Source organism: Oncorhynchus tshawytscha, linkage group LG06 (assembly GCF_018296145.1).
Source record: "Oncorhynchus tshawytscha isolate Ot180627B linkage group LG06, Otsh_v2.0, whole genome shotgun sequence".
Classification (NCBI taxonomy): Eukaryota; Metazoa; Chordata; class Actinopteri; order Salmoniformes; family Salmonidae; genus Oncorhynchus; species Oncorhynchus tshawytscha.
In genome coordinates, this window is record NC_056434.1 from 29,868,248 (window position 1) to 29,884,484 (window position 16,237).

General features: G+C 36.5%; 1 protein-coding gene across 8 annotated transcripts in view; it reads right to left on the bottom strand.

The window, feature by feature from the left end:
* Nucleotides 1-15,787, bottom strand: part of chd2 (chromodomain helicase DNA binding protein 2) — a 34,542-nt gene extending 18,755 nt beyond the window's left edge. For 5 of the 8 annotated variants that reach the window (XM_042323159.1, XM_042323158.1, XM_042323157.1 and 2 more), the window contains exons 1-7: nt 12,658-12,847; nt 11,065-11,128; nt 10,841-10,900; nt 9,431-9,491; nt 4,792-6,559; nt 4,354-4,465; nt 105-330 (exon numbers count right to left, since the gene is read on the bottom strand). In XM_042323159.1, the coding sequence (XP_042179093.1) occupies nt 105-330; nt 4,354-4,415 (288 nt within the window). In that variant the 5' untranslated portion in view covers nt 4,416-4,465; nt 4,792-6,559; nt 9,431-9,491; ... (1 more) ...; nt 11,065-11,128; nt 12,658-12,847. Of the gene's footprint in view, nt 1-104; nt 331-4,353; nt 6,560-9,430; nt 9,492-10,840; nt 10,901-11,064; nt 11,129-12,657; nt 12,848-15,453 lie in introns of those variants that run through there. The other 3 variants (XM_042323155.1, XM_042323154.1, XM_024423555.2) reach the window with 3 other exon arrangements.
* Nucleotides 15,788-16,237: the final 450 nt, after the last annotated feature.

Consider the following 16,237-nt stretch of genomic DNA (forward strand, 5'->3'; position numbering starts at 1 on the left):
TTGGCATTGGGCTTCAATTTATTTCCAACGCTGCAACGGCCTTTCAGCCCTACATATTATAACTCAAGCAAACTAGTTTGCAGTACAGGCCCTGCTTTGTTTACCTTCTTCACATCTGACAGATTGTCTTTCTTTTTAACTGGTTGTCTGTCCTTGACCTCTGCCGAGGCCTGCTGGGATTCACTCTCAGACCCGGACTGGCTCCCAGATTCAGAAGAGCTGTTGGACTCTCCTGAGTGGTGCAATCTTCTCCTCTCCCTGCCCTGCTCACTCTCCGACTGACTCCCAGACTCCAACCCAGAGTGGTTCGATTCTTCTGAGGCCGAATTGCTATAGCATCAAAAATGTGGAATTTAAGTCTAAAATATTACCAGATTTACTTAATATCATCCTTTTATAGTGCTGTACTTTCATTTGGTAAGCTATGCAAAGATTTCCCTTTTCAATAACAAGCCCATTTCATGAACAGTTTCTCCAATCTCCCACCTACTGTTGTCAAGCACTGATTTGGCTCAACAAATGAAGATCACTTAATTATTCAAAATAGTACACAAGGGCCAAAGGAAATTTGACTTCCGCTTCATCCTAACACCTCTGAAAGACACACATACAGGTTGGAGGTTGGAGCACGGGGCTGCCACACTGGGCACCCATGGAGCTGTTGTTGTGGGGTGTTGAGCACCTTGCTCAAGGGCACAACAGCAGCCAATGTCATCTAGGATTTGTGTGTAGAAAGTTAAGAGGCTTATTTCACAAAGTTCAAAAAGTTGGAGAATGTGTAACATGTTTTCTAAGTGAATGGAGTTCATGTAGTACTGAAAAGACTACACACAAAATGCTAACGCCTTTAGGTGGAAAGGAAACATCATTAGGTCACCATAGTGTGCTCAGATTAACTTTGTCATAACAAGACCACTCTCCATGCCAATCCAATCCTGTTAAAACAGATCTTTAAAAATACTTCCATAACCCCATGCAGGAGAAATTGCTGAAAACCACAAGTGCTTCTCAATCTGGGATGTGTTTTATGTCCATACTATTATTGTCATGTTGAAAAATGTTTTCACAGTATTTAAAAGTTGCCCACACTAAAAATATCTTTGCATTCATTCAATTCCTAACATAGCCTACAAACTTTCACAAATAACCATTACTGTTTTTAAACAATAGAGGGCACCAAATAAGTCCTATGGTTGCCAGTGCCACATCAGTACATACATAGGGCCAACAGTGACTCCACCAAACATGAAGCTCCTACTGAGATTCTATCCAACAACCAATTATAACATCTAGACCTGAAGTAATATTCACCTCAAGAGCACATCATATCATTTTGTTAATGCAAACATTAGGCTACATTTAACTAATGTATGTAAACAATGACAGAACCATGCCCTGATACATTCAAAACACTCCACATTTTTAGCAATCTCACCAAAAAATGCCATATTCATACTGTACTTTACCGTGAAAATGTTACATGCAACTAAAAAAAGATTAGAAGAAATGTCAACATTATTCAATTTAAATGGAATGTCTTTATTTAATGAAACCAGAACACATTAATCACTAACATTTATAAACCAGAACACATTAATCACTAACATTTATTTATTAAAACTGTAATTCTTACATAATAAACCCAGCAAATTACAAGAATGTAAACCTGTCTGTCTATGCCCCATAATAACAGAATGTGCAGTACCTTGAACAGACTACAGGGGGTACCCACATCCAGCATTATTTCATTTTCAAAATAGATCATATTCACAGTCAGCCTACCTTAAAATGGTTAAAACATGGAGAAGGCTGCTACAATAGAACAAAAACAATCCTTTCATTTGTAGCCATGCTTTATTACCTATGTGTAGTCACTTATGACAGACAGTTATATGCATAAATACTAGAGCTATTCTATTAGTACATAATATTTCATTTGAAAATATACATCTAACTATAGAAAATCTAACTGATTAAATGTTTATATAACCATTCAGATAAGAAAGATTTGTTATTGTGATATCAAAAGCTAATGAATTGTGATAAAGTTATTGTAATTTATTGACCAGTCAGTCACCCAGTGACAAACGCTCAAACCCCCATGAGCAAGTGACTCCCTTCATTGAATGTGAAGTTAGACATAGGCGGGACAAAAAACTGAAGTAAATGATTACAGGCTGGTGGGTTGCTAGGTGAGGAATGAGCCAATCACAGCTCCAAATAAAAAAGCCTATGACCTTTGAAACACTTCCTGTTCCCCTTTCCTGTAGTTCTGTGCACACTTTTAATACAGAAAGTACAAAACAAGAGCCATTTTGTGAATAAAAAGCAGACTCCACTTCATGCCCTGTATTTCAAAATAATATTTATTGAAGGGATCTGCTCTCCCAGTTTCTTTTGCTTCCATTTGCTTGAAAAGTAGTCCTCTATCAGGACGAGAGCAGTCAAAAGTGTGGTAGAGGATTAGTATTTTGAGGGACAGACTTCGGATAAAATGTGCATGGTTATTAAAATGGCTGCCAACAGGATAGAAAATGCACTACACAGCCTTTAATTGTTTGACAACGTCTTCATGTCATGTATGTGACCCATTATCAATTGAATTAAGGGCTATGGGCAGTTAAGCTGAAACATTTGCATGGATTGACAATCTAAAACCAATGCAATACTTCTCTCTTGAAGAGAAACCCAAACAGGCCTGTAGTTGTAGTAGTCATGTAGGCCTATGGTAAGTAATAGGTGACAACATGTTGGCCCCATCAGGCTTTAATTATGATATCCAGTCACCAATTATACATAGGCCAACACAAGACAGCAAATTCCATGACTGAATTCTAAAACTTTCAGAGATGTAAGAGGTGTAAGCAATGTACACTTAACATCCCCAATAGAATGAAATGATTTCACTATGATGGATAAGCAGATATTATGTTCCACTCAAGATTACCATGATTTTGCAAGCAAGAATGGTTATTTGACACAAGTATGCCTCAAAATAACCTGTGCACATGTATAACTTTTTATTTATTATAATAAATTACATTGTTGTGTTCCAACGCAAACATATAATACATTTCAATCATTTGAATCCCAACTTTTGTATTATTTTACAAATAAAAGTATAATCTAATAGCTCAAGTTGTTGAGACCATGAAAACATCTGCAATACATGACATTTACCATCCTGGCACTTAGCTAGTAGCCTATTCCTTGGTATCAGAATATAAGCCCCTCTTGGTCACAAATACAGGCACAGCTGAATAAAGGGCTACTGTGCATTGAGGACATCACTCAATTGAATCAGCTGTCCTATCAAATCCGAAAATGCACCAAATACACCAAATCTGTGCAAAATATAGTATGTCAATGGTTAGTCTGATTTGTGTACCAGTGAAGAGCACTTCAGAAAGAGCTACATCAATGCCAATAACCCCTCAAATTGTTCTCTGAATGCATACTTTTTCAGTATATACACACCTTACCTAATAACTATTTAAAATGGCTATCCATAAAACATGTCAAAGTGAAATACATTTACAAGAGGACTGACTATCAGTGAAGCAGTTTTCAAATAGGCCTACAATAATAGAGGGTCCCTTTCTTATGGACAGAAGCCTGTAACAAATGAAGGAGTAACTGAAGACAAAATATCCAGGAGGTAAATAGATCTACAACAGCCTAAATAGAAAATAAAATCTAGTGAACATTCAGTCGTGATTAACTGTAAGGCCTAGTATACATTTAACAGTTCTCATTCAAATACGACACACTTTATAATTTAGGCTACCCACATTTAAGCTTACTAAAACCAATGTTGTCAACTGTTTCAAATGATGACAAATGCGTCTTTAAACTTACCTACATAGTTGCCAATGCAGAAAATAAGTTGAATAGAGCCTACTGGATATTTATTTAAATACTTCCCTTCAGCCACACATGCTGTTAACATGAGTAAATTAGAGTTCTAAAACCTTTGAAAAAAGAATACGCGTTGCATGTACAAATGGTGCAATGCAGTGTCGACTAATATGACAAGGTCATATCACATAGTAACGATGGAACAACAAACATTGAAATCATGCATTTGTTCTTGGGAAAAGCGCCAATTAAACTTATTCTAGGTTGTATACATGTGGGTAAAGATGAAATAACATGGGCCTGAAAGTTCAGTCTTTAGTGTAACAAAATGCTAGCAAAATTAGGGTGTGGCTATTAAACAAGACCAAGGTCATTGGTTTGAAACTGGTACAAATCGTTAAAACTATGTAGCAAATGTGTCCACAGGCGATCAACCATGCTTGTCAAGGTAAACAATGAAAACAGATGTCTAAAAAGTTAAATAGATGATCGTACCTTGATGCATTGCTTTGAGTCGAACCTTCATCTTCTTGCTTTTTATTCTTATTCTTCATCATAGTTTTATCTTGAAAACGTTGGATTTGATGGTCTTATGTGCTGGTATTTGCTGTCAAAAGTTAGAAGAGTGATGAACTATCATAAAAGTCCCATAAGATAGTTTTTCTCAGAGGACAGTAAAATCCTTGACGTTACGAAATAAGACAACGTTGTGTCAGGCGTTTAAATTGGACATATATTAATATATAAATTATCGATGGATAAATGACAACTGATGACATCCTGTAATTAAAAAGCCAAGTGTTGAGAATTACAATTAGATCCACCGACCGAGCCACATGCACCAATTCTAACTGCGTCATCAGACAAAGGACGACCAAAATGTGATAAATAAAAATTAAATCGATTGTAGGCTTTATAAAAATGTAAACATACCTATTCCATGTACAGTAAGGTATAATGAAGTATTAGATTCACATCCGCAAAGTAGGCTATAGACTATATAATACTCATTACCCCAAAAAAAGGTATATAAAAAAAAAAGGTTGAATGAAAATAAACATTAGGGGGAAAGACATTAATAGGATATTGAAGCGTCAACACAAGTGATCGTGAGACGAAAGGCTAGAGCTCTTCACAGAGCACACGAAAAATGGAGGCGCGCCATGGCTGCCAGACCTAGGCAGAGAAGACAACGACTCGCGCATACACTCAGTAAAACCGATATACACGACGAAAAACTCATAAAAGCAGTAAACCTAATCTACTGTTCACTATAGTACTAGTTTTTATTTTAAATTAAAAAAATATTCATAGAGCGGCATATTCCAGCTTGATTTCATGAAAAAGAAAAAGGGCTGACGAAAGCCCAATGAATTGTTCCCCTTCCCAAGGCTCATCCGCCATCTAGAGCTCCTTCCTAGCTCTGAAAGCTTTGCCTTTGATTGACGTTATTTCCATTTACCCCACACTCAGGTGATGTCCCAAAGTCCCACCCCCTTTATTTTGTATAAAAACGGCAAACCTATATTACATTTTTATTTCATAAAAAGTTGCATCACTTCAAGAGGATAGCCTTTGCCAAAGTCATATCCATATAGAATGTTTTTATCAATAAGGGTAATATTTGTACAAAAAGAATTAAACACTAAGACCCATCACTTCCTGCTCAGACAGGAAGTATGACTTCAGGAGCCATTTTAGAGGCAGAGCCTTGGCCACCATTTCAGTTTTTGCCAAAAGCTGTTTCAACTGTGTATTATGTAGAGAGAGCTATGTAGAAATGCAGAGTATTACTGTATGGATCAGCCAGCCCCTTCATTCCCCATGGAATGCGTTGATCACTAGAAGCCATACCCTTTCATTTGACTTACTTAAAAAATAAATGTTTGCGCCAATTACGAGTCGGATTGTGAATACAGAACAGTCCTACAAAAGTGTAGGAAGTAATAAACTGGTCAATTAAATTAACCCGGGATATAAATAGTTTTAAGAAGTTGCTACATTGTTAAGTATTGCTCGTAATGGAGACGAGTAGCGTAAACAGTTGAGCAAAAAAACTTTAGCGTAATAGGTGTAAAAGTTCACAAAATAAAAAGTTGTGTAAAGTATTACTTGCGTTTACCCTCCAATTCCCCAGATCTTATTTAAAGTTAGTAGGCCTAATTTAGCTAGCACTATTAAATGTAAATTTAGATTGTACAAGGCAAACGTATCATACCTTCCAGTAAACAGGAGTAAATCGGAAGCCCAAGAAAATACCAGAAACTGGATTACATTTGAGTAAAATTGATTCAGTTGGAGAGAATTTTCACATTTAGCGATAAGACAAATAGTCCTGTAACATTCTTGGGTAGCATATTGATCAATGAAAGAAAGTCAGAAGTGAAAATTGCAATGTTTTATTTAACATAAATAACATCCTATTAGGAAATCACAGAAGTAGAAAAGGTAGTGTAACTGAACTCAGTAAAGGAAACCATTACAATATTCAAACAATTGAGTCCAAAGAATTGCCAGCACATCCAAAGCACAAGAGTCCATGTCAAAGTTTGATGTAATTCCAATTGATGCATCTTATCCAGTAAAATAAAATCCTGAAAAATCCAGTCAGCTTTTCAAAAATCCAATTAGCTCCCAAATCAACGGCGCCATCTTGATGACAAAGCAGCTGTCTCCACTTCAATGTCCAGTAGAATGGGGTCTTTAATGGAATTAAGAAAAAGAAAATGAGTCGAAAACCCCAATTACATTTAATTAAGACCTCACTTTTGTCCTATCCCATCAATTGGAATTTGCCTGCGAAAAGAGCTTCAACAACACCACAAAAGATTCCGATTCCAATGCTCAATAGCTAGCTGAAAGTTGAGTTGGTAATGAAACCCAAAGTTAAAATGTCTGTATCATAGCAGTATGCAGTGACAAATTTCGCAATTCAAATAAATCCCCCAAAATCCAGAATGTTTATATAAAAGAGCATTAAGGACTGAATGCTTACTAACCATACACATGTGTAATATGCAGACAGATGGGACAAAATGTGAATATAATTTGAAGATTCAGCCCTATTCACCCCAAATGACCTTGTGCCCATGATTTTCAAATATGAACGTTAGACAATTGTTAATATTTTGGGGGGATGGAATACTAAAAGTAATGCAAGTCAGCTGTTCAAATTTCCACAAAAGCAATAATTGAAAACCTTTAGAAATCTATGATTCTCACAAGTGTTTTAACGATAAATCTAAAGTCAAATATTATTATGCTTCGTTCACCCTTTAGTAGGAAACTCAAAACTACCAGAACGGGGAAAAATTAGGAGTACAACGACTATTTCATATTTGGGCGCTCGTTATGATTGGTTTTGGATGTCGGAAACTCGTAATTACGTAAATTCTGGGAGCTTTCCGGGGGTATCCCAGTCCCAAATTTCCGATGATTCCGAGAGCACATGAACACAGCATTATGCAATTTAATAGCAAGCATTCAACAAATTTTACAGCAGAATAATTTGAAAACAACAAAGACAAAACAGGAAATACATGTGAAAGCTAAGCAAATGGAATGTTACAAAATGTCTGTTAATCATTACAGATCAGTATAATTTATAATTTTAGCATGGATAATGTAAAGTCGTTATTTATATCTGACAAATCAAAGTCGTTCATACAACCCATGGCTTGTGATCTACTTTTGGGATTACACTATGTTCATTAGAATAGATAGACAATAAGTTGGTGACATTAATTTGATTTATTATTACTTTACTGTCAAGCTAGGCTAAACTACTTCAACTGCCCACTAGGGGGTTCACAGGAATCAAATTGAGCACACACTGGCATGAGTTAATCTCATAATCCACTTTTGGCCAACTGATATTGATGAACTATTAGTTGTATCTAAACTACTGCTCCTTTATTTGTAACGAAACACAAAACAATAGTAATCATGCATGGAGTTAAACTGCACAAAATATGCTAAATGTGCTTCCTCTGCATGCACCCGGCCTCAAACTTCCACACATGACCAGCAGAGATTCACCAAGGAAGAAAGGAAATCAGAAAAATTTGAAAAATAATTTTAATATGAACAAGAATAATAAAAATAGTTCTTAAAATCTATTTACACATTCAATTAAGCCAAGAAAAAAATAGAGGCAGGTTCCGACCAAAGATGTCAGTTCATGACCAACAAGTGAAAACAAAGTGAAGATTTTTGGAGGATCTTGCCAAGAAAACTGAATTATTACGAGAAACCATCTCGTATTCAAAGTACAAGGAAATATCCATTGGGCCTTTAGTTTGAAGTTCTAATTTAGTGGACATGCAAAGAAATCATTAGTAGAGGTGGGTTGGGTCTAATTAATACAGGATTATTTCACATCTCACCTTTTTACTGAAGAAAAAAAAGACAGCATGGCCTAACTGTGATCATTTGACTTTAAGAAAAGTGAAATTCCTCCCGAATAAAGCAGAAAATACTGAATCATAATGGTAGTAGTAGGTAGGTGACTTTATTATCCCAGCTAGGAAATAGGTAGAATAGCATAATGCAGTAGCCTGTGTATTATGTCAGAATACACTGACCAAGTGAAAAATGGAGCTTCAATCTATTACATTTCAAAATAAAGCTGATGATAAAAAAAGAGGGGGAAAAACACTGGGGGATAAATTTGGGCAGTTGTGAATAATTGGGCCACAGGCAAGAGAAGAATCACGGAATATTTGAAAGTTGGAAGAAAGCTTCTTTAAGCATCAGGAGTTATCAACAATGAATGGCAACTTCTAGCTTCTAGGGGAAGCATGACCATATTTGAAGTAAAGATTTAAAGGGCGAGTCCTTTACGCATCATACGCTAGCGTACCTGAAGACTTCGTCATTGCGCTTACGCTAGTTAGCATTGGCTGGCGAAACTAGCTCCAAACTTCCTTCATACAGAGACATAAAAATGGTATCCACAAGTTCATTGGACGCGGGGTAAGTAGAAAAACAGAATCTCGCAGTATCCCTTTAAATCATTGTGATAAAATAGGATGCCCTTGTAACAGGGCTTCATATACCAAATTAAGAGATTAGTAACTTTAAACTGATTTAGCTTAATTTGAAGTGTCTGTTCAGTGGCATGTAACAATGTGTGATATAATTATAGCTTTCACCATGCAGCAAAAAACAAAAGGGTAAACTTTCACTGGAATATACATATTTTAATAACACTACAAGAAGAGGTAGAAATATCAAGGTGGTAGATCTCTGTTGATCTCAATTGGTTAAAATCAGTTTTCCAAATTATACCACATCACTGGGAATCCTACTCCCGTTACCAATAAATAGCCCAGCTCTGGATTGTTATGGATGTTAAAGATCATGTGCTATGTTTAAGGCCCTGTGTTTTGGGCAAACATGACATGCCTGGATTTGAACTTTTATGTAAAAGTTATGTTACTTCAATGTTATTAAACATAACTTAATGTTTTTCTAAGAAATTGATTTAGTACAGAGTATTAACATTCCATTTACAGCAGACATTTGAAGAAACATTCCATTTGTTACAGCACACAACACAGACTAGACTTACATAGCTGTCTTCCTACTTCATGGGGAGGGAATGGAACAGGCAGTCAGTCCATGTCTTGATTCTGTAAGGGATAAGATGAGAAATTAGGTGACCATCAAATACACCAGACCACAAGTTGTTTTGTGAATACTCACTCATACTGGCCAAATATTACAAAATGTGGTCTCTTGGAATGGAGTTCCTCATCTAGGCTTTTACTTGAATACCGTTTTTGCAAACCAAAATTCAAGTTCCCAAAAATGTGATCCCTCAAGTGATCAGGTTTCCTAGTGCTATGGGTAATGCTCAGTTCAAGTAGTGCAGAATTATTTTTTTTAAACATGGGTTCCTGACTTTAGATTTTTTTATGACACTCCCCCAAGAGGACATTACAAAATTCTGCAACCCTAGTCTACGAGTTGTGACATTATATTACAGACCTTTCACCTTTTCAACCAAACAAATAATTTACAGATTTTCATCAAACATGTGTGTGTATTATCAATTATGATAACCATGCTTCATATTAACAGAATACAACATGGCATCTTCTTGATTAGTAATATTGCCAACTTGACCAATTTAGCAAGCTAGCTAGCTAGCTTGCCAACTTGACCAATTTAGCAAGCTAGCTAGCTAGCTAGCTAACTTATTAACAACTTTAGTTAGCTTATTAGTATTACTTACTATATTAACTCATCTCATTCAACCAGAAACATTCTAACTGATAAAGAACCTGAACAGACTTAAGCCATATAGCAACTTGAACACAAGGATAATACTACTTTTAGGATAACGATCATACATTTAAGACTTAGGCAAGATTGAGTTGAGCCAAATTAATAGGCATATTATTAAAAGCACTTTAATTTCCGATGTCCTTTACTTGTCTGAGATCATTTCTTTACTTACCCATTGGCTAGCTAGCCATTTTTTTCGTACTAATGTACGAATGTCAGTTAGTTCTCCCAAAGAGGATAAATAGCATTTTTTTACAAGCACTTAACAGAGACCTTATTTTTAGAATTTGATTCTCTGCTAAGTCAAACCACAAAATGTGAACGTAACATCACCTGCGAAGATTTGAAGCAGCATCATGGTAGCAATAAGAGCTAACTTCAATAGTGAATAATATTGCCCTCTTGTGGTCTTAACAATCATAACACTGCTCACAAGTGTGTTCAGCGATTTTTTTAACGTATTTATTCATTTTAAGAAATTTCCCTATTTACTCTTCTTTTCAGGTATTGAATGGGCACAGACTAAATAAATGCCAAGTACACAATGCAAATGTTACAATGTAGTGTTAGGATACACTATAACACACACCCACATAATATTTTACATGGAAGAGATGTTATTCAAAATGTGTTGTTTTCAGGTTCTATCTTCTTCCCCGTCTTTAATTAAAAGCGAACACTTTATACTTACAAGCCTTGATCACTCCGATCCCCCTAGTCATCGATTTGGTGGGCCACCCGGATAACAAACCTTCAAAAGTACAAATACAAAAGTGAAAACAGGCAAACAGCACAACCTATTGGTCAGTCTAATATAGCAGTCAAGAGAAACGTACTTGCTAAATTAAACATACGCACTGTTAATAATTAATAGTCATAAAATGCCATCACAAGCTCAGTTTTTCACAAACCTACCATTTTTCAAGTATCAAAACTTCGGTATTCTTCTTTACCCCCATTTTTCAAACTTCAATGGTTCCTGAAAAAAATAAATATACATGTTAGATTATGGTGATTATGTCACAAAATCTGGCAGAATGCCATACATTGTCTGATACAAGAGATTCTATACATCTGTACAGAATTTCATATTTGAAATGTTACTACAAATACTAGAGGCAACCATATACTCGATCAACTAATATCTACCCATAATTAATTTGTGATCTAAATTCATTTGCAGAAGGCAACTTATAACCATTTACACTTTGAATACATGCATGTCCAAAAATACTATACTTTCAACTTGAAATATGCGTTGTGGCCATTTATCCAACGATTTTTGTATCAAAATTAGTAAGTATTGTTCATGGAACACCAAGATTAAACCGGCAACCAATTTATGACCACAATATAGCAGCTGGTCAATGATACCTTATTTAAATATAGTGTCCCTAAACATGGAAATCTTGAGACTTGGCTGAATCAATATCTCAGCACCGGGGACTTTTATATTCAGCTTTAATAAAGATGATAATACAGCATCAACTTGATTACATTAAATATCTATGAAAAAAAAATCTCATCCACACTGTATGGACATATTTCAATAACCTGGTCAGGATAGCATTAAGTAGCTTTTGTGTCTTGGAAAAGGGTGTATTTCTTAATAATTCCTCTATGAAATGTGATCAAGTGAATCGTTCTGTATTTGTGAAGTGTGAAAAACCTACTCCCATAACTACTAAAATAATAACCCAAAAAATATTTACGGAATTATTTCTGAGACTTTTATTTCCATTCTGTAACACAAAGAGTTAAAAAGCCAACACCCTATTTACAATTTTTTGAAAAATAGCTTCATATATGCTCCTCAAGACGTTGCAGTTTCATTTCAACATAAAACTTGTGTTATGTGTAAAGAAAAAGCACCATTATCGAACATGTTTAACTTCAAATTTATTTTAATTATTTTAACTACTGTTAAAATGAGCTGAAATATTAAGTTAGCCAGAACTATACCTGTCTGGAATGTTTTCCAGTATGTAACACCTAAACCTGGCAATAAAGCCTTTTCTAACAGATATTTTTTTTGTATGGAAAAACATCGAAATGCACTATATAATAGAACTCACAATATAAAGCTTCATACTTTCATCTTACTCTCAACCCGCTTAAAATAACATGTATTGTTAAGGTGTAACGTTACTCAATTTAGTTAATTATCTGTCAATTTCAGACAAGGGCATTTGCCCTTTCAAGGACAAAGCACATTTTAAATGCGTAGGTTCTAAAACTCGAAAGTGTACCCAATAATAATAATGTTACTTTGTATTTGACTTAAATTAACTTAACACATTTTTTCATTCTCCTATTCATCCCACGAATTAGAATTTCAACCCACACGAACATTAGGTCCGAATTTTTTATTTGTATAATTCTGAACAGGGAACACACCATGGCCATTTTTACAACAGACCGTAGAACCCTCGCTCTTTCCACCATATTGCCACATCTTCTAAACGCGCCTTTATAGGGGAAAACTGTTTTTGTTTTTTAGTTTCTTACCCACATGTGAGACGGGCGCTATCCCCCGTCTTCTACCCGCGCGACCGCCGCATTTCTCGCAGATTTTCGTCATTTTATCGGGATCTTCTCCCTGACAGTTCTGCGTCTCTGCCATTCTGTGCTGGATGCTGGTCTCTTCCGTCTGTCCTTCTCACTGGGTCTGCATGAACTGTTATCCTATTCAATAGCTCTGCCCCCTCTTTTTCAACGTAAGCGCACACAACTTCCTCTGAAACACACCAGCATCCTGGGTAGCAAGCAGAGCCTCTACTCTAATGGTTTAGATAATTACTATAAAGCGATTTATTGAGGAAAATATGCAACATTGTGGCTCTACATGTATTTTATACACTTGTCTGAAATGTATCAAATGTTAAAACTAGGAGATATATTGTGGCAACATTTCCCTTGTTTTGTCCAAAGATCTATGCTCAAAGGTTTACTGTCTGTTTTGCATTTAATGTTTGTTCTTCTTAAGAAATGTTTTGTGTTTATGAGGCAAGATGTATAAACCAACTTCATTGTTGAAATAGTTTAGTTTTTTAACATTAAACAATGCTGAAGTTGTGTTTTACTACCCCCTGTCCTGTATTTCAGTACACTTATTTCATCACGTGTTGCATAGCTAAAGGCTATTCAATTCAATAATTACAGAACACAGTAGATATGTCAAAATATACCAATGTCAAACTAATATAGACTACCACATTTGTAATTGTTTGCCTATAATATGTAATTGCTTGTATTGATAATTTCTATTAATATTACAAATAATATCCATTGACCATGTAAGAACCAAATTGTATTACAGGTACAATTAAAGAATATCATGGATAGACCATAATGGCGTTGCTTTGTGGGAAGCAGCAAAAACACATACGCCATTTTGAATGTACTGTTCAGTCCTCAGTACTCCACCCCATCATCGACCAATAAAATGTGAGCAGAACAGCTTTGGCTGTTTTGCAGTGGAAGATTTCCTGGAAAAAATATCCACAGCCTAGCAACAAGAGTTGTAAACCAAACCCCCATTCAAATGAAAAACGGCACCCTTCGTTCCCTCATTGGACAGATCACAGAAATTTATTTGCACAGGAAAAACAAAATGGTGCCAGTTGAGCTAGAAGTTACCCGTCACTATATATCTGGGATCAGATTACCCTACCCAAACTGGGGGGGGTGTATTTTATCCTGTATCAGTAGTTAGGGTCAAATTCTACCTACTGCTGAAAGACACATTGTGATTTGTGATGGGCGAAAAGGGGATATATTAATGCAACATTGAACAAACTTGTCATTGTTGAACATTAACAGCTCATAAAATCATAAAGGTTGAAGTTGGTTACACGTGCTTGTTTACACATGCTCTAGAACTAAAGTATTATTGCCAGTTGATATGCCCATTTATGAAGTTTATGGTAATTTTAACTGCAACGTTTGTATTGTATTAGACTGAAAGAGTAGACCACCGTTTCCTGTCAGTAGAATGTTGCTGTAGCCCTTATTCACTGGTTTGAATAACAAGTATCCAAGCAACAGTAACCAGATCTACTCATTTTCTGCGTTGGCGTCTGATTTACAATTCCTGCCGAACAGACGACAGATCTGATTAAAACAGAAACAAATATAGAGTTGTTTTATTTTGATAAAACCAGTAGTGTGTCAGACAAAGAGTAATTGTTGTTGTAAAATGAATAAATTAAAAAGCAGCATTTGACAGCCCATACTCAATAGTTAGGCTCCTTTAGTCCAATATTGGGCTAACGTTACTCCTTAATCCAAGGACCTTACATGTCTGTTTAAAGGGTGGTTAGGCTCTGGAAGCCAAAGCTGCCAAATACTCCAGCTAAACGTGAATCGATTCTCAATTGCAGTAAGATTCTAGAAATATAAATCCCTCTACTTTCATATAACATAAAACTAATTTCACAACTGCAAAATACACACAATGTACAACAGAGGAGGCTGGGAGGAGGAGCTACAGGAGGACAGGCTCATTGCAATGGCTGGAATGGAATACATTTAACGATATCAAATATATGGAAACCACATGTTTGACTCCATCCATTACAATGAGCCCGTCCGCCTATAGCTCATCGACAAGCCTTCACTACCGTACACTGTTTAAACCCGTATTAACAGTTTCAGCACGCCGTATTTTTTCAGCGTCTGTCTACCGTTTACACACGTGTTCGGAGACGCAGATGGCTAACTAGCACAGGTAGTCCACTCGGTCTTCCGTTTGTTCTCCGTAAACAAGCGCTGTAACGTTGATTAAAACACACTGTTTTGCAATGAAGGACATATGGCAGTAGCAACCCTATCCTGTTTACGAACAATCGGGAAGCAAAGGGCTATGCCGATCCCAGTGTCATGGTGAATAAATGCCGCCATCTAGTGTCTATTAGAGGGCAATTGGTTGTAGATGCTCTCATTGTATTATGTGTGGTCAATAACCTTCATTTTTGTAGAAAACAATGCATCAGCTTGTTTACAACAGTGGAGGCTCCTCAGAGGAGCATGGGGAGTTGTATTAAACAACTAATATTCATCCTCAGTGAATTTCATTTAAAAAATGAAAATTGTAAAACAAAAAGTTAAGATAAAACTAAAAAAATATTTGTCACCAAATAATTGATTAAAACACACTGTTTTGCAATGAAGGTCTAAAGTAGCCTCAACAGCACTCTGCAGGGTAGAACCATGGTGTAGCCGGAGTACACAGCTAGCTTCTGTCCTCTTGGTACATTGACTTCAATACAAAACCTGGAAGCCTCCACTACTAGGATTACTCACTTCAAGTTGGACGAGGAGTTCTTCTCCAATGACTCGGACGCGAGGGATATACTACGGACACCCGACCAGGCCCAGATCCCCATGATTCGCTTTAAAAGGAAACGTAGGTTTCGCGGAAAGAGATGGATCAGGCAATGAGTAGCTAATCTGCCCTTGCCATCCGTTCTGCTAGCTAACGTTCAATCGCTGGAAAATAAATGGGACGAACTGAAAGCACGTATATCCTACCAACGGGACAGTAAAAACGGTAATATCTTGTTTCACCAAGTTGTGACTCAACAACGACATTAAGAACATACAGTTGGCGGGTTATACACTATCGGCAGGACAGAACAGCAGCCTCTGGTAAGAGACGGGTCGGGGGCCTATGCATATTTGTTAACAATAGCTGGTGCACGGTATCTAAGGAAGTCTCAGGGTTTTGCTCGCCTGTGGTAGAGTATCTCATGGTAAGTTGTAGACCACACTATCTACCTAGAGAGTTTCTGTATTTTCCGTAGCTGTCTACATACCACCAGAGACCGAAGCGGGCTCTAAAACCACACTCAATGAGCTGTATTCCGCCATAAGCAAACAGGAAAACGCTCATCCAGAGGCGGCGCTCCTATTTGGACTTAAATGCAGGGAAACTTAAATCAGTTTTACCTCATTTCTTTTTTTTAATTATTTTATTTTTTGTGAATTTTACCCCCAATTTCGTGGTATCCAATTGTTAGTAACTACTATCTTGTCTCATCGCTACAACTCCCGTACGGGCTCGGGGGAGACGAAGGTTGAAAGTCAT